At 40.0% G+C, this 18,948-nt stretch overlaps 1 protein-coding gene across 3 annotated transcripts; it reads right to left on the bottom strand.

Annotated features, from left to right (window-relative positions):
• Positions 1-1,793: 1,793 nt before the first annotated feature.
• On the bottom strand, positions 1,794-15,293 carry gtf2a1 (general transcription factor IIA, 1). 3 transcript variants are annotated; one of them, XM_041805446.1, is made up of 12 exons: positions 13,916-14,066; positions 13,302-13,403; positions 12,879-12,886; positions 12,732-12,784; positions 11,026-11,212; positions 10,699-10,763; positions 7,540-7,615; positions 7,268-7,389; positions 6,897-7,001; positions 6,484-6,786; positions 6,064-6,153; positions 1,794-3,408 (listed from the first exon to the last, which is right to left on the bottom strand). In XM_041805446.1, exons 4-12 carry the CDS (start codon positions 12,753-12,755, stop codon positions 3,301-3,303), a joined length of 1,080 nt encoding a protein of 359 aa, XP_041661380.1. In that variant the 5' UTR covers positions 12,756-12,784; positions 12,879-12,886; positions 13,302-13,403; positions 13,916-14,066; the 3' UTR covers positions 1,794-3,300. The 3 variants fall into 3 exon arrangements, with proteins under 3 accessions (XP_041661380.1, XP_041661381.1, XP_041661379.1); XM_041805447.1 differs by lacking the exon at positions 12,879-12,886; XM_041805445.1 differs by lacking the exons at positions 12,732-12,784; positions 12,879-12,886; positions 13,916-14,066 and adding an exon at positions 15,078-15,293.
• Positions 15,294-18,948: the final 3,655 nt, after the last annotated feature.

The raw sequence follows: 18,948 nt of genomic DNA, 5'->3' as shown, positions 1-18,948 counted from the left end.
CATATCATTTTTTGTGCAGTATTAGTTTAAGCAGACTGTGTTTGTCTATTGTTGTGACTTAGATGAAGATCAGAACACATTTAATGACCAATTTATGCAGAAATCCAAGAAATCTCAAAGGGTTCACATACTTTTTCTTGCAACTGTATATACCTGCTGCTGCTATGCCAGAATCTCTCCTCTGCAGATCAATAAAGTGTTATCTCAATATCTGCATAACAGTAGTGGAGAGATTGCTGAATTTCTAAACATTTGGGTCAACAGTACTACTGATGGTTGCTGGTTTACCTCAGTTGGTAGAGCTAAACCAACTAAGCCAAGAGGAGTACTACTTCACTGCTGTATTTATTAATATTTCACTCTATACCATCCTAGCTGCTATTGCTAATTCTGAATTGTTCTGTTTTCTATCAATCACAGCCATTTCTGCTCATTCAGCTTATTTTCTTTATATTGCTACCATCCTCAATAAATTCATATCAATTTTCTACAAAATGGGAGATACGTTCATGGCCACAACCGCTATAATTTTGGTTTCCATTTTTGTTTTGTTGTTTCTCTTGTCCCTCTCGTCTTCCTGCTTTTCTCCCACCCCTACCGATCTTTCTAGTCATTTCAAACCCCAATGCAGCTTCACAAGAGAGCTGTCAACATAAGCCTGGTCAGCTGGACAGTCAATCTCAGTCTTTCTTTGTATTACACCACTTTTTATCCAAGACACTTTACAAAGAGGGCAGGTCTAAGCATTCTCTGTTGTGGCCTATAATGGACCGGGGTTAATCATTAATATCAAAATAAAGACTATACAGTCCAGCCCTATAGTAAGGGAGAGTTTATGCTGCCACTGTAACAAGGCTAAGTCCTGCTAGTGCTGTGCTCATGGTGATTAAGGCTGGTCTTTATTATAATATTAATGATTAACACTGGTCTATTATATAGGCAACAACAGAGAGTACGGTCTAGACCTGCCCTATTTGTAATGTGTCTTGAGATAACCTTGGTTATGAATTGGCATTATACAAAGATTGATTAGTGGTAGAGCAGGCACCCATCTACAGAGGCAACAGTCCTCAGTGCACTGGTCCTGGAATCGATTCCCGGTCTCAGCGCTGTGTAGTGCATGTCTCCTCCCCATTTGTTTCCTGTCTTTTCAGCTGCCCCGTCAAAATAAAGGCAAGACACCCAAAAATATTCTAAAAAGTGCTTCTAAAACAGAAAAAAAGGTATAATCTCCATTATTTTCCTAATACAACTCAATGCATTCAAAGCACAGCCTTGTGAATTTTCTGTCAAACTTATATTTTAATCAAAAACTTGAATGTATATGAACATTACATTTTCTTTTATATGTGAACAGCAACCATGACAAAATTATTCAATCAGGGATATATTTCTTGTAGCCATCCTTTTATAAACTCATCTATGGTTTTTGAGAATAAGGAAACTAAAATAAAGTTTAAAGGCACACGCAACATTCAACAATAAGACAGACAAGTTCATGAGGAAACTGAGTTGAGATTAGTTTGAAGAGCTACTGAATGCTGCCCTTTTGATTTGAGTTTATCTTGCAAACATGCTTTACTTAATCTGTGTTGAAAACTTTCCTTGGCACTTTTAGGTCTTGTTTTAGAAATTAAAGGTGACATTTTTTATATTGCAGCTTTGTTAACTGTGCATGAAACAAATTCTGGATAATAATTCGATTCCACTAAGGTGATTTACGTGAGGATATAACAAACAAGGTTCAGCTGTGGAAAATCTACTCTCTAGATCAAACCAAATTGACACAACAGTCAAAAACACGTACTTTATTTCAAATTGCTGCAACAGGGGCACTAAAAACAAACTGCAGAGAAACACACGGGCCCCGAGTTCAACTCACTTCGATAGAAAATATTTTCATTTAAAAGTTATGAATAAAATGAAAGCACAGGAGAACATATGGTGGACGAAATGATTTGGAACACAGCAGAAAGTCGCTTTGTCCAGCCAACAGAAAATAAAGGAACACTTATTTGATTATAAGAGCACAGTTTGGTGCGGCTTTCCAACTTCTCAAAAAAATAGAGCATGTTGTTAACTTTTAGGAATAAATTAAAAAAAAAAACTGGGGGGACTTCATCTTTCCCCAACTGAAAAGAAGAGAAGGAAATCTCTATTTTTGAGATTATGGGGTGTGCAAGAAATTAAACTATAACATTCACAAAAAAAGCTGTGAGAACACACGCAACCATACACACGAGAACAATCACTCACTCTCGCACACGAACAGAACAGAGCACTCTGTGGCTATTGATTAACGCAACTGACTGATTTCACAACACATTGATAAACTGACAGTGCAAATCTTCAGACGGCTGCAGAGAACTAAAATAAGAGCAAAGAAGATACACCAACAGGATAAACTTTGAGACATTTTTGTACAATTCATTAATGAGTTCAGTGTTGGATCTTCCTTTTTTTGTTACATTTTGGGAAAAAGATGGAATGAAGCTCCAGAGAAGCCGATTAGGAAATCAAATGGTATTTTTGGATACAGCACTCTCCAAAGGTTAAAAAAAATGCCTTCAGACAATTAGTAATTATTTTAGGATTAATGTTACTTTACCTTCTTTGTCTTAACCCTACACCAAACATGATTAAAAATGTTTAAAACAGAACAGGTTATTAAACTACATAAAACACTCTGGAGCACCTTTGACATGAACATGACTCAAGACAATCCAAGAACAAAAACTAAGAAGCCAAAAGGTGATTCTGGCCGTTCTAAAGGCAGCGATCTCGACTGGTGGCACTAAGTTTAGACTTAAATGTAGACGCATGTCAATCCAGTCAACCGACTACAGTGCATCGTGAAGGTGTTATTCATCTACAGGGTCCTAATGAATGACGTCCGGCCTCCTGCAACAGGGCAGGTCGGGTCGCCCTGGTCCACTACACCTGTACGATGTGAAATGCTTACTTTTCAAACATTTGAATTCTCTCAGGAAAAAAGGTAAGAGAAGCCTGAAAAAACAAAAATCACAAGAACACTCTGCTCACAGGACTTCCCCTTCCTTGTAGGTTTCTCAGCCTGCAAGGCCGGTGGAGTGTTTTTGACGACACCCTGTTTTTTTTTTTTTTTTCACGGTACCTCACAGTCCTTTGGGTTTACCAGAGTTCTCACAGACTCAGAAAAGATTTCCTGAAATGAATCCAGTCACAGGATATGGAAGGGTACTGAAGAGTCTGTTGACCGGATAGAAGGAGTTACAGAGTTCCTGCTCCTGCTGTCACTTTGTCTGTTTTTTGTTTTTTTCTTCACCATTCGGCATCCCCAATGGCTTTGGAGAAGACAAAGTCTCTCCCATTCAGATTCATGATCCCGTCCTTCAGGTGGAATTTCCATTTGTTCTTACTTCTGTGAATCTGCACAATAAAGAGAGGAAATGAACAGTGTGGGCGTTAGGGACAGATGGACACTGTTTCATCTTACAGTGGGACACGCTAATGTCTTTAACTCTTTCATGCACAACACTCAGCCAGACACATGCTTTAACAAATTTTGCAGCTTTGTTGCATTCCTAGGCGACGATAATCAAAGCTGATGAAAAGGCTCATTTAAATTTGAGGTAGTCGACTCATCCAAACCTAGAAAACACTCAAAACTAAGCAATCTTTTTTCAACAGGACTAAGCATGGGAACACAGTGTTTGCAGGTAAACGGTAAGAAAATTGGTTTGCTGAGTGGGCCTACAAGATACTATCAGGCCACTGTGTGGTTTATATTAAAGATGTGCATTTAAAGGGAAAGTCACTGGCAATCATTAAAGACAATCTGTTCTTTCACTGATGGGTCAGGATCTACATCCAAGTTTGTACATTATGTTTATTGTACAATAGGTAATGGTATCTACCATTACAGGCTTACAGGCTTCGCATTCTATCCTGTAAATTTTTGTTAGAGAAACAAACCATCTTATTTGACAACAGTAAAAATAGGTAAAATAGGCAATCTAAGCAATAAAATGAGGTCTGATACCAATGTTTAATAACCTGACACACCAGGAAACCTCTCATAGACAGCGATTGGGAGGGTGACTGGATGAACGTTCTGTCTGTCACATCTTTATGGGCCAATCAGAGCAATAAAACACCTGACGTAGCCGCTACCGAAGAATAAACTCAATATAAAACTGCATAACATGAACCATGGCGACTCTAGACATGTCAGTGCACGACTTTTGTCGTTTTTGAAAAGAAAACAACTCAATGCAGTTCCTTGTTCTTCTTTTAACAAAGAAATGTTGTCAAGTTCTGATAAAACTGGCACTTTAGCAGCATCCACGCTAATGTCTTCTGTCATAATTGCACCAGCCCCTTGTTGCTGCTTGCTTACGTCATGACTCAGCCACACCTGAAAGTATTGCCCCTCGACGCTGATTGGTCCTGTCACTTTCTAACCGGGCCCAAACAGTTCAGACGGGAGCTTTGCAAGATGGGTTCACCAGTGGAAAAAAAAGGAAATGGGTGTATACATCTGCTACTCAAGGTTAGACGTTTAAGGATTCAGCAGATTCGGATGCTTTTTGAATCACTTATTTTGGTATAACACCCCTAGCCAACATTTCCTCATATTTGACCATGTAACCAGATCAGAGTTTAACAGATCCCTTTTTCTGTCCTATAAAAAAATCACTTAGTTGATTCAGAAGCTAGATATACCAGATACCAGCATAAAACTGGCAACCACAGATGAACATTGTTAGCTGACATCTGTTCATGCTTCATGATTTCGCTAATGGGCGATGTTGTCAACAGGGCCGATATTGGCATATAATGTTAAACTAAAGCATGTGTGAACACCTACAAGCAGATATATTGTTTCGTAGGTTAAAAGCATAGACTGTAGAAAGAATTGGACAAACCCTGTGTGACATCAGCCGTCTGCTTACAATAGGCGGACTCAAACAGCTTGAAGCCAATCCACGGCGGCTTCCATATTGAAATCGTGGTCTCAACGACACTTTGGATCAACCTAACGGTTGGCCCACTAAGCGCGACTTCCTGTCAGCTAGCTAGCTAGAATTCTGGTTGACAGAAACGTAGCTTCTGCCTGTCAAGCTGTCTGTCAATCAAATGAGACACACCAATCAGTGTGCAGTGAGGTTTTTCCTAAATATAATCTAAACCATTGTAGTACAAAAAAAATTCACTCCTCATACAGTGAGAGCATATGAAGGCATTAGTTAATGAGACACATTTGGTTTTCTGAACCAGGCTGTAAACCAGTTAATTCTGGTGTAAAAACCGTCTGTTTAACAGGTGTCCAAACAGGACGTCCGTTGTTCCTGCAGCCAGCCTCCAGTGGACACTCGTTGTATTGCATTTTTTTGCACTTCTGCATTAGCTTCATTTTTTAGGACCGGAGATTGCCGCTTGGTTAAAAGACAGTCAGAATCCTGGCATCTCTAAAGTCTATCACTAAAGTTATGACAAACAACACTAATAAGTTAAACTTCTTTTGTTATCAAATGGCAGTTAAAAAACAGGATTTAGAAACTCTATGATTACCATCTGGCCATGGTACTGCACTATGACCTGGAATCAGGAATATAATGTTTTAAAAGTACAATGGAATAAAAGTTGCATAATTTGTCCAGTTTTTTTAAGTTGCTGACTATTGGATAATTTAAAAATAATGCACCACCCTAGTTTACATCCTGATAGTGAACATTATTGTAGTAGTCTTTAAATTAAGTAATAGCCCTTGCTAGTGGTGGGTGGCTGGATTGCAGTTCAAATTAAATATTAGGCGTCGCAGGCCCGAATTAATAAAATCTCTATCATTAGATAAATAGACTAGCAAATCTGGTACCAACTAGTGAGGGGCACAACTCTTACACGCGCTGTGCTAACACTGATGTGCAATGGCTCTTGTTTAATTTGGCCATTGGGTTATAACCAGAAATATAGTTCCTGAGTTATAGATGCTAAATACATGCTCTGTTGTGAAAAAAAATCAGATATTTTGCAAGTTAAGAAGAGTAGGTTGAGTTTGTCTCGCTTTTAACAATTCCTTACCTTATCATACTGGCACACTACTACATTCTCTGTATCAAACAGCTCCTGGTCCTCTTCATCACTCACATCATCTCCACTGTTCAAAGGCTCCTGGTTAAGACAGCAAACCAACAAGTTAATTGCGTACTGTTCTACATACAGTCCGTTCAATGTTGAAACATCAAGTGTTAGATTAAGGCTAAACATCAACTTGTAAATAATCCCTACTGATTACCTGAAGAATACATGATTCCATGCATTTGTTAACGGTAGGTAACATGTTGCACTGTATTTTTTTTTTTTTTTTTGCCCAGAAAAAAACGTTTCAACCACTGATCAACTAAAAGAGGTCAATTATTTTCACTGCTGTTCATCTGCCTGTCAGTCAATTTTCTTTGTCATTATTTGATTAATTTTCGCTGTTATTAATCTGTTGCTCACCTCTTCAACCTGCCCATCCTCTCCCCCATCCTTGTCCTTCTCCTCCTCGTCATCTTCATCGTACTCCTCCTCCTCATCCTCATCCTCTTCTGAGGAGGTGTCCCCCGCGCCATCCACCTGCAGCATCATGGGCGGCTGCTGGGTTTGAGGCTGAGCCTGAGCCTGAGGCTGGGCTTGCTGCTGGGCCTGTGGCTGAGCTGGGGCCTGTGGTGCAGCTGCACCCTGGGCCTGCTGAAGCTGCTGCACCAGAGCTGCTGTTGTTGCTTGTCCGGGCTGCTGTGCCATACCTGCTGCCTGCATCACCTGGCAGGGAAAAAAAAAAAGTGCAAAAACCCGTGAATGCTAAAGCTGCATGAAAAACTTGCAGGGAGAAGCAGTTAAATGAGTAATGAAGTTAGAGTGGAAGTGCTTACCTGTGCATTGCCTTGCACTTGTTTTCCTGAAGCTAAAACAATCTGCTGCGGCTGGATGATGACTCCTGTTTGCTGGGGAAGGCCTCCCTGCAGAGGAGCTAGAACCTGGACAGAGTTCACAAGAATAGCTTACATTTTACAACAAAGCTGCATCTTCTTTCTTACATGTGCTATTGTTATTCGTGCAAGTAATTTGCATAAATGTTATGGAATAAATACAATTAGGACTCTTTACATACATCAGCTGTTAACTTTCATTCTTCAACAAATTAAACAAGGCACTTTTTGCTGATCTGATCACATTCAACTTCACTTTCTTAAGATATTGTCTCTGTTTATCCATCTTTTTGTTCCTGTGTAATGATTTGTACCTGCTGTATGACGGGGGGCTGCACACCACCAGGTTGCATCTGCTGCTGCAGGAGGATCTGCTGCTGGGGCTGGATGATGTACTGAGCCCCATTAGGAGCACGCACCACCTGAAGAATCTGACCTGAGAAATCACAAACAGAGGAGACATGAGTGCTGTGAAAGTACATGCATCCTCCACAACTAATTAGGGAATCTAAAAAAAATGAAGGTAAAATGGAAGTATTGGTCCTAAGTAATCTGATCCATTGATTATGCTGTGCAAGTGTTTCACCTTGGCTGGTGATAAGCTGTTGGTATGGGGTGACTCCTGTGGGCAAAGCGAGGGTTGCTGCAGTTGCTGCTGCACTCTAGAGGAGAAAAGGGGGAAACACACTTTAAAGAGGCTAGATCACTTATCAACGGGATGTCTGTTAACTAAACCTGATCTAAACATCCCCAAGCAAAAGGCTGAAAGAGTTCAAGATCGTGGAAGTTTTGATATAATTAATTTGTAAAGCTCTTTTGGAGTTTTAAAGACACAAACCAGATATTTATGTTAAGAACATTTCTCTGGAGAGATTTTTATTAAGTTAATGAAAAACAGCACATCTTCAGAACTTCAGTTATAAAATTAATTTTCTCCTGGCTATTCTGATAAAAGTCTTTGCGTTCATTAATTTATGAACCAAGTTTGATGATTAAAGGTTATAAATTCACACGCTTAGGGGTGCTTGAAAATTATATGAAAAAACACAACACAGAAGAAAGCCTTGACATTAACAGATGGCGTGCACATCTAAAGTGTTGTTAAAGAAAGGGAAGTGTTGACGCATCATTAAGGGAAAATGAGAAGAAGCATGTCTGTGTATGTGTGAGGCACACAGGAAGTTGTATTGCACTGTTATCTAGACTGCAAGAGAACGCTGGAAAAAGTCTCTCCTCCTTACTTTAGTTTTACTTTCTGTGCCTCTCACCCTCTTAACATGTCTGTTACTACACCAGTTGTTATGTGTGAAAAGTTTGTAGATAAATTAAAATGCTGTTTTCCTTTTAAGGTGCCTGTTTCAGGTGCATGACGGCTGCAGAAGCTCTGAATCATGCCATTACAGCTTAACAGATCCATGTGTGTTGTATGTTTGCCATGTCTCCCTGCTGTCACAGCCCTGCCTTTCTTTATAAATGACTTCATGCATTTTATAACGAGGTGAGTTTCTTTAGAGAAATGCCAAACCTGGATACCAAGTTTGAAAAGCACAAAATGCAAGTGTACACATATTGTGTTTATCTCACCTATGGCATTCTACTGACATATTCTACTGATGCATATCTGCTAAAATAAGATAGTAATCATTTTCCTGTCTGTTTTGGCCAAGAAAACTGGGGGACTAAAATAGTGGCACACGCAAGCAGGTTTAAAACCACTTGTATGCACACCCAAAAAAATGACACATTCATGTTAAAGCTGTTCCGTGACTGCCATGCACCCAGTCTGAAACAGTTAAGATCCTTATTGTTGCAGTTTCCTTCAAATGTCCTAATGTCATAAAATATGACTGACAGGCATTGGCCTTATGGGCAAAACAGGAAAGTTGTGACCAAACAGGAAAACTGTTAATAGTTTTGCTTACTGTAGTATCTGCAGGCAGGATGTAGGTATGTACTGGAAGAAGTCTGGCGTTGGTTTGTTAAACTTAGTCCCATGAATGAGTCTTTCTTGTTTTTATTAAACTCACTTTGCAAAGGCGTGCACATGTTGTTTTCTGCTTTAAGGGCCTGTGTCCATAGCTGCAGTTTTTTGTTCTGGCAGCACTCATTATCAAAGCAAAACCAAAGTAGTCCAGCATTTTCAGCGTTCTGTGTACTGAGCACTACATGTCCTCAATATTACCCGTTTTTTGTCACAGAACCTTTATTTGAAAAAGTTCAACTTTTTGAACACACCCTTGCATCCTCACTTCTTCCTCGCTGAGCAATCAAAATTAAGAAGGGGTGATTCTTAATGATATCAGCCTTGTTTAAAACAATAACTAAGGGAAAAACTAATATGACTGAAGTCTTAGATAGGGTTAGGTGTTGTTTGGGTATTTCCAATACTGGCGATAAATTGATACTTTTTAAATGTGCCAGTAACTGAATGGCACCTGAATCGATAGGTGTAAGGGAAAAATGTGTTTCAAAATTAAGCAGGTATCCTTTGTTCTGTTGGGGAGGGGTTAGGAAGGTTTTTTTCTCCTTAGTTCAATTCAAAAAAAGGAAAACTGGACATATGTATTGTAAGCATATTGTCGCTCTGTGCATGTATATTTCAAGATTAAAATGATTATAAAAAAGATTAAGCAGGTAAATTAAAGCTGTCTTGGTATAATGATTCAGAGAAATATCTTGAAAAGATGCAAATAAAACATAAATAAACAAAATAAATGTACTGGCGTAGCATCAGGGACATTCAAAGGAGTTAATGTGTCAGTCAGTGTGACTGTGTCCTCAGTAGGAACACCAGAGAAGAGCAGAGATAAAAACTGAATGCCTTTCGTTTGGAGTGGTAGGGGGTTGAATCAGGGTGGCAGGGAACTGAGATGAAGCACCAAAATCTGTTGTAATTTGGAACGGCTGGTACTGGTGCATTGGTGCCAGCACTGTGTTAGCGCTAGAGTTACTTATCTCTAGTTTTAGAAGGTAAAATTTCCATGTCTACAGCTGCTGGATTTATAGACATTGTTTTCATGATTTCTTTATGATATACACTTTAAAGAAGGATTATGTTAGCATACATAGCTATCTTAAAACCACCTTAATGACACTACAAAAGGAAAGAAAATGCATCTTTTGTAACCAAGCAACTATAAAAGCTGATAACTTCATATTATTTTTTCAGTATGGCCCAAGCATCCTATTTTTTGAACAGGTATGTAAAGTTGGAGCGATGTCTGCAGTTGAGGGATATTTTAATATCAATGAGAAAGAATAAAGTAGAGCTGAGTGTAAACTATTCACTGTGAAGTTGTCAACAGGAAGGTTGAGGAACATTTGATGTAAATAAAACTTTCAAATTAATTTGGACTTGTACTTGTTCTAGGCCTATAAAAAGGAGGCATTGTTGCACGCCTTGTCTCACTCGAGGTTTTTCTGATACATTTAGAATCACTTCTGCCGTTGCTGCTAGCCCTGTTATTATATGTATTTGTTTGTGCATATACAAAACATATATTCAGGGGCTGATTATTCTTGTATGCCTTTAATAACAACAGCTTCAATAGCTACTTATAACCATTTTTCTCAATTGGACCTTTAAATAAGTATAAATATCTATCAAAGAAAATGCTAATAAATACAGGGTATGCAGAAGTCACTTTAAATTTCTCATGAGGAGAGAGTCATTGTCTGTAGAACTGCTGCACTTATTTCCAAACTACGACTCACTGTTGATTCTATATAAACATGTTCTGCTTACCATCCCTGTTGCACTCATGTGCTGAAGAATCTTTGAATCCTGAACAATGACTTGCTGCTGGGGAGCTGTCAAGACAAATGTGTAAGTCAAACCATAAAAACCTCAGTTGTACAAATCACATCATAGTAAAAGAGGATTAAAACAGATATGTTTAGAGATCAAATACAGATTTGATCAAGTCATTTAATCTACTTCAGCTCTTAATTGTGTTGCTGTATTTTGGAGTGAGAAGATCTCAATACTGAGTAGACTTTTTCATGATATGGCTTATCCATATTTTCAGTTAATCTGTATTACCACAGTGTGGCAGTGCCAGAGCTTAAATACCTTGCTGCTGCTGAGGAGGCAGGATGACTTGCTGGGCCTGTGCTGGCTGGGTGACTTGCTGGACTTGTTGGACCTGCTGAACCTGCTGCTGCTGTTGCTGCTGCTGCTGAGCGGCCTGCAGGGCAACCTGCTCCTCCGTGTGGAAGCCCTCCACTGCCTTCGACTGCAACAGTTTGTTTTCCCATAGCTAAAGGCAGGGAGAAGCACAGCACAGAATGAAGCAATAAAAATCAACATTTGTCGATATTTTAGAAAGACATTGATTCATTGTTTGTCCATTTTGTTCCCCAGATAGCACAGATTTTGAAGTGAACCGGATAGCATAGATTTTGAAGTGAAACAGATAGCATAGATTTTGAAGTAAACCAGATAGCATAGATTTTGAAGTGAACCAAATTTCTCCAGATGATAAATCCAACTAACACTGCATGTGGGGACATCCTCATATGACTAGCATATGGAAACTGGATCTTGCACCACTGGCTGTTCTTCTTCAGTCAACAGCAGTGTTTCTAAAATAGGGGTGCTGGATCCCCTAAGGGTACCACAGAGAACTGCAGAGGGTGCTTGAGTTTAAAAATATCATTTATGCGTAAGCCTCGATAAAAGCAGGCGATTATAAGCTCAAAAATTTATTTAAATGTATGATGCACCATACCACTGATTAAAGTGAAAGCAAAGTCCCAGCTCAGAGTTAACTCTGCCCACTTCAGGAAAAATGCAAAATGCTGCACTCCACTTACATGGAACTCAGATGTCAGAGCTGGGAAGATGTTACAACTGAGTTGAATGAGTTATACTTGCTACGAGCTCGTAACTGGGGCACTGGGGGTTGCTCTGACTTTGAGTTGGAATTCCAAGAGCAGGGTGCATTTTTGATGACATATTTGTCATGTAGAAAACAACCATCAGCAGGTTTACCTCTTTAAATTAAAGATTTTCAACTTTTATTTAACACTGTAAATGTAAACTGTTGCAATAAATAAATCATACATCATAAATCTTGATGCAACACTTCCCCTTCCAGCTATACAAAGGTGTAGGTTTAGCTTTTGTCTTCAAGTTTGGTGGGGACACAAACATTACTTCAGCTGGGACTTAAAATTTCCTTGAGGGTTCGTCCATTTTGAGGTTTAACGCTTTATTTTATGTTTCCGGGGTGCATTTTGCCTTGTTTGTCATGAAATTGTGTTTCTTTCTGATATTGACTTTTTGCCTGCCGAAAAGCATCCCCACAGCATGATGCTGCCACCACCAAGGCTCACAGTGGGGATAGTGTGTTTGTGATGATTGGCAGTATTAAAATTTTGATTATCAATATTTCAACTTTAAAGGGGAATTGAAGATCAACATTTGTGTACATTCACATTATATTCTTGGCAAAGCTGGAAATGTTTGGTTTGGTAATTTGTGATGCTCATTCTCTTTCCATGTGAGACTGTTCATATATGCATAAAATGGGTTTAAAACACCACCACTTTGGTCATCTGTGATGCTTCTGCAAATCCAGGCAGTGTGAACTTTACCTCAACTTTCTTTAGTATGTTGCTGTTTTAAATCATATGGTGTAACCAAGATGTTAGGGTGCTGAATATTATATGGCCATCAAGGTAAACCATTATGATAATTCAGAGAAGGGAAAGAGACAGAAGAGTGGAGATAAAAAGGATAACAGAGCGCTGTCCTCTCCTGTCATTCTTGTTTACCTTGCTCCTCGATGAAGCGCTCATCTGACCTGTCCACAGAGTTTACCTTACGTCTCGAATCAAGAAGAGAAAAGATTTTATGTTGACATGGACTGTGTGTATGCTAAGCCATTTTGTGTTGATAAACTGGGGTATATCTAGTAGTACCATGACAACTGCAGGAGTTTCCAGGGAGAAATGACAAGACGAGAGGATGGCGGGAGATGGCCCACAATCAAGGGAGAAAATTGGGAAAAACAGGAATGTTGGCAGGTATGAAAAAAAATGATGTTAAAGCAAGATTTATTTTTTACATTCCGATTTAATGCTAGATGAGAGAAAAAAAAATCAAGAAATGATTCATGGCTCAATAGCAGCATTAGAGGGTGAGAAAAGCTGGGGAGAAAAGAGTAAAAGCAGAGCCTCATGGAGATTAGGAATAGTACTTTTTAGGGCAGGTCAGGAGAAACTTGACTGACATATTAAAGGGGATTATGACTTTTTGCTGGACAGGAGGGTGAAGCCTCTCCCTTATACACCTCTACTGTAGTGACATTTCCCCTTAGGAACGAAAATTGAGGGTAATGTTACCGTTTTTAGCTCCAGAAGCACCTGCTCATCCACTCCCTCGTCCAGGAACAGCTCTCGAACCTCGCTGATCACATCCTCAATCACAGACCTATAAAGTTTAGGCTGTTGAGAAGTAGACATAAAACATGTTTTATTACCTTAATGGACTTTTGCTGTATTGTAGCAGAGCTAGAAAATATATCACTGCACACTAGTAAAGGCTGACTTTCACATGGCAAGTGGTATGCTGAAATATGTTTAGCAGGAGACTATTAGTTAACTTAATAGTGCTTCACAGCTGCTCCAACAGCATGCATAACTGTTACAATAAATTAAATTTGTCAGTGCAAAATGGCGATTAGTTTAACATTGCATGTAGCTGTTGTACTTTGGAAGATAGACTAGTCCTCGCTAAATAATCCCAGGGTTTATGGTACAATGTATGCACGGCAGCCTGTGTTGGTATGCTAATCCATATGAGGCAGTTCTGTACGTCTGTCTGTCACGGCAAACGAGGTAAACAGTGAATCCCTCGGGATACCATGGCGATGCAAGCAGGGCGAACAACAAAAACGGCAAAAAATAACGTTTAAAACAATACAACAGTCAGATTTCAGAACCGGAAGACACCGTACATAGTACACCTAAAGCGACCGCCACGCAGGCCACCGCACTGCGCAGCATTGTCCCCAAAGTCCGCAGCAACGGACCTCGGTCTCTCCTTCCCTCCCCCTCGGCCTGTCTGCTCCTCCACTATTTAAAGCTCAGTCTGCTGTTTATATGTAGAGCCGGTGACGTAGCGTCGAGTAGCACCTTCCCATCCCGGGCAGTCTATATTAGAGAGCCAATATGGCTGTATAAAACCAGGCAGCAGAAAGGAGGAGGGCCAGAACAGGAGCGAGGGGCGACGTGGAAGCCATTTTACGGAGCGGCAAACAGCGCGCTCGACGGCCCCGTACTTTGTACAATATGTGGCGGAATGTCATGGATATTTTCGGTGTTTTAACTTAGAAGTGCTCAGCTTTGTGACTACGTATTAAAATTGTCGGGGGGGGAAAGGACAGATTTGTTATGAGATGGGTAAGGTGGTGGTTTTGGGACGACTACCCTGCCTTCTGGTCGTGGAATGGTGGACAATGATGAGGCGTTAAACTGAACGTTGACGAATTTAATCAAGATATGCTTTAATTTTTCAAAATAAAAACAAGCTAAATTCGTATGCAGTGGTTTAAGGCAAGGTGCTTTGCGTACATACGCTTTTACGAGCAATTCTACCTTAGAAATATAAAGTATCTTCTATTTTCATTTCATAAACCACAAGCAATGCGTTCACCTTTAACGTTCATCAAAGTAACAGCACAAACATCAAAGACCGTAAATCCTTATTCTCGTCAGCAAACCAAATATTTACACCAATTTCCAGAACCCTCTTCAAAGTACCATCAATCAAGCAACTGCTGTAGGCTTCAACCATGACAAAGAACCAGTCATTTACAGTTTAAAATTGCATATCCATCACTAACGCTTTACCTCAATATTAGAAAATAACAGTTTCGACGGAAACTTCTCTCCGACCGTTAGTAACTGCTCGTACCAGATGGTTCTATCTGCGAGTGATCTAGTTCCAAAAACTAGTGAAATGATCGATTGACTGAACTTTAATCTTCGTTTTATTTGAAATGACAGTGAAGTGATTGCTTCAGCTTTTACTGTAATAAATAAAACCAGCTTGCCGACAGCTTCCACAATCTTTACCCCCATTTTCCCCGCTGACAATCCTTAGAGATTGATCCTTACCACTGGGTTCGAGTTTGCCGAGCTCGCCATTATACGCGTAGTGTAAAACCACACGGAAATAGGCGAGAAATAGAGCCAAAAATAAGGAAAAACGACTTAAAACAACTGGGAACGGTACTCTAAAACAGCCGGCATCACTTTTGTAAATAAAACACAGTTTAGACGGTCTTATTTACAATCCCGGGCTGCGACTCCCCAGCCGTCCTCCTTCCGTCGTTGTCCTGCTTTATATACTGAGCGATGGAGCTGCGAGTGCGCGAGACATAGGGCAGGGTCAAACAGCACATATCGCGAGATTTCACGTGGGGAATGATGACCAATCAATTCGCCTGCTGCTGGGAAATGAAGTTGAATATGGTAAGCTAAATATAAATGAACATGAACAGATCGCATTAGCTTCTTATGCTCAGTGATCTTGTTTACGGAATTAGGCCAGCAGTAAATATCACAGCCCATATAAAGATTGAGCTCGAGGAGCTGTGTGTGACACAAGTAGATTATTGTAGCCTTCAGTATAAGGTCATTACAGATTATTATAAAAGAATGAATGAACCTGATGAAACAAATAAATAAATAAATAAACATTATTATGCACTGGTCAGTCCATTTCTTTTAAACAGTTAACATGGCTGAAAAATATGATGACAGGAAGCAAAAAGGGAGCACTGTAATGCAACTTTACAGACCCCAAATGGTAAAAATACAAGCTTGGCCTTCTCAGGCTGTTTAGGTTAAGACTTCATTAAAGAGGCCTCAGTTGTATTGCTAGATTTTATGGAAGCATGTATAATATTCTGCATAAAGTCTGCTATGTATTGTCCCAAAGACATCTCAAAGCTATCTGCAATCCCCGCAGATGAAAATTTGACCATCATAGTTTTAGAACATAACTGAAAATGTAAAATGCAGTATCAACCCAGTTACCTAATGTATTATCCCATAAAAACAAAGTGTTAAAATCAAATTTTAAAGGTGTATGGCAGATAAAACAACCATTTTCCTATCAACATGTAGGAAAAAGAAATGTTTTTAATGACCATAAAGTGTTAAACCTTTTATTGAATTTATAAATCGATCATGGTCAACATAATTAGGCTTTAAAAAATCGTAAATGTCAAAGTGGAAACAGATTTCAACAAAGTAATGTAAAATAAGTGACTGCATAAATATTCACCCCCTTCGAGTCAGTATTTAGTCGATGTACCAATCACAGCACTGAATCTGTTTGGATAGGTGTCAGTCAGGCTTGCACATCTGGGCACTGCAATTTTACATATTTTTTTTTTGTAAAACTGCTCAAGCTCTGTCAGGTTGTGCACAGGGTCACAGGCTTATTTTCGCTGTATGCTCCAGGTCATTGTCTGGCAGGAAAGTAAATCTTGTCCCAAGCCATAGTCGTCTTGCAGTTTGAATAAGATTGTCCTCCAGGATTTTCCTATATTTTGACACATTCATTTTACCCTGTACCTTCACAATCCTTCCAGGATGAGCTGCCAAGAAGCATCCCCACGGCATGATGCTGCCACCGCTGTGCTTCACAGTGGTAATGTGCAGTGTTTAGTGTCAAACATAACTTGTTGTCTGATGGCAAAAAGCATCATTTTGGTCTCATCAGACCAAGTAACTTAGTTCTTCCTAACCATGGAGTCTCATAAATGCCTTTTAGCAAACTCTTGGGGAGATTAATCTGAGTTTTCTTCCACAATGGCTTTCTCTTTGCTAATCTCCCATAAAGCTTTGACTGATAAAGAACCTGGGCAACAGTTGTTGTATGCAGTCTCTCCCATCTCAGCTGCTGATGCTTGAAATCCTTCAGAATAGTCATAAGTGTCTTGGAGTCTTCTCTCACTAGTCGCCTTCTTGCACGGTCACTATTAGTGAAGACAGCCTGATCTAGGCAGATTTACACATATGCCATATTGCTACTTAACTCCAGGGGGGATGTTAAGTGCCCTGACTTATTCTTTTCAATAACCTTTGTCTAAGTTGTTTGGAGCATTCTTTTTGTCTTCGTGATGTAATGGTAGCCATGGCTACTTATTAACCAGTGACTTGGTCTTCCAGACACAGGTGTCTTTATACTACAATCACTTGAGACACATTCCCAGCACTCAGATGATCCATATTTCATTTATTGTGAGATTACTAGCACCAATTGGCTGGACCTCTGTTAAATTAGGTCAGTCACTATAAAGAGGGTGAATAGTTATCCAGCCACTTATTTTACCTCACATATTTTTATTGAATTGGCATTACTTTGTAGAAATCAGTTTTCACTTTGAGGATTTTTTTGTATTTTTTGTCATAAAAACACGATTGTATTGACCATGATTGATACACTATATTGCCAAAAGTATTCACTCACCCATCCAAATAATTGAAATCAGGTGTTCCAATCATTTCCATGGCCACAGGTGTATACAATCAAGCTCCTAGGCATGCAGACTATTTCTACAAACATTTGTGAAAGACTGAGTTGCTCTCAGGAGCTCAGTGAATTCCAGTGTGGTACTGTGATAGGATGCAACCTGTGCAACAAGTCCAGTCATGGAATTTCCTGGCTCCTAAATATTCCACAGTCAACTGTCAGTGGTATTACAACAAGTGGAAGCGACAACAACTCAGCCACAAAGTGGTAGGCCGCGTAAAATGACGGAGTGGGGTCAGCGGATGCTGAGGCACTTAGTGCGCAGAGGTCGCCAACTTTCTGCAGAGTCAATCGCTATAGACCTCCAAACTTCATGTGGCCTTCAGATTAGCTGAAGAACAGTGCGTAGAGAGCTTCATGGAATGGGTTTCCATGGCCGAGCAGCTGCATCTAAGCTATACATCACCAAGTGCAATGCAAAGCGTCGGATGCAGTGGTGTAAAGAACGCCGCCACTGGACTCTAGAGCAGTGGAGACGGGTTCTCTGAAGTTACAAATCGCACTTCTCCATCTGGCAATCTGATGGATGAGTCTGGGTTTGGCAGTTGCCAGGAGAACGGTACTTTTCTGACTGCATTGTGCCAAGTGTAAAGTTTGGTGGAGAGGGGATTATGGTGTGGAGCTGTTTTTCAGGAGCTGGGCTTGGCCCATTTGTTCCAGTGAAAGGAACCCTGAATGCTTCAACATACCAAGAGATTTTGGACAATTCCATGCTCCGTGATTGTGCACCAGTGCACAAAGCAAGGTCCATAAAGACATGGATGAGAGAGTTTGGTGTGGATGAACTTGACTGGCCTGCACAGAGTCCTGACCTCAACCCGGTAGAACACCTTTCGGATGAATTAGAGAGCTAGGCCTTCTCGTCCAACATCAGTGTGTGACCTCACAAATGCACTTCTGGAAGAATGGTCAAAAATTCCCATAAACACACTCCTAAACCTTGTGGAAAACCTTCCCAGAAGAGATGAAGCTGTTATAGCTGCAAAGGGTGGACCGACGTCATATTAAACCCTATGGATTAAGAATGGGCTGTCACTTTAATTCATATGTGAGTCAAGGCAGGTGAGAGAATACTTTTGGAAACATAGTGTATATGAAAACAAAAAAAGGTTAAAACATCCACAGGGGATGAATACTTTCATATCAATAGTGATGTATAGTATTTTCTTAAAAGCTCCATTGTACTATGGTATATTGTTGTGTTCATTTAACCAGATTAATCTAATAGGCAGCCTGGGCTCAATTCCAGCCCGTGGCTCCTCCCTCCCTTCCTCTCATCCTTCTTTCCAAAGCTATCCACCACCCTCCTCTATATAAATTGAATTGCTCTGACATGCCTGTGGTGGGATTGGTACATTACACACTCAGTTTGGTGTTGTCCAAAGGTAGAAAAATTCTTGACCCAGGTAGGTGGTGTTCCACAGGTGTTAATGGACATTTAAA

Source organism: Cheilinus undulatus, linkage group 14, assembly GCF_018320785.1.
Source record: "Cheilinus undulatus linkage group 14, ASM1832078v1, whole genome shotgun sequence".
In the NCBI taxonomy this organism is placed as follows: domain Eukaryota; kingdom Metazoa; phylum Chordata; class Actinopteri; order Labriformes; family Labridae; genus Cheilinus; species Cheilinus undulatus.
The sequence above is the reverse complement of the archived record's forward strand: the minus strand, read 5'-3'. Positions and strand labels throughout refer to the sequence as shown.

Excerpts from the sequence above, each read along its gene's own strand:
- gtf2a1 (XM_041805445.1), bottom strand. The coding sequence starts at position 15,107 with ATGGCGAGCTCGGCAAACTCGAACCCAGTG. Across the intron at positions 11,213-13,301 it reads TGCTTCTGGAGCTAAAAACG|CTATGGGAAAACAAACTGTT; the intron begins GTAACATTACCC and ends CCCTGCCTTTAG. Across the intron at positions 10,764-11,025 it reads GCCTCCTCAGCAGCAGCAAG|CTCCCCAGCAGCAAGTCATT; the intron begins GTATTTAAGCTC and ends TTGTCTTGACAG.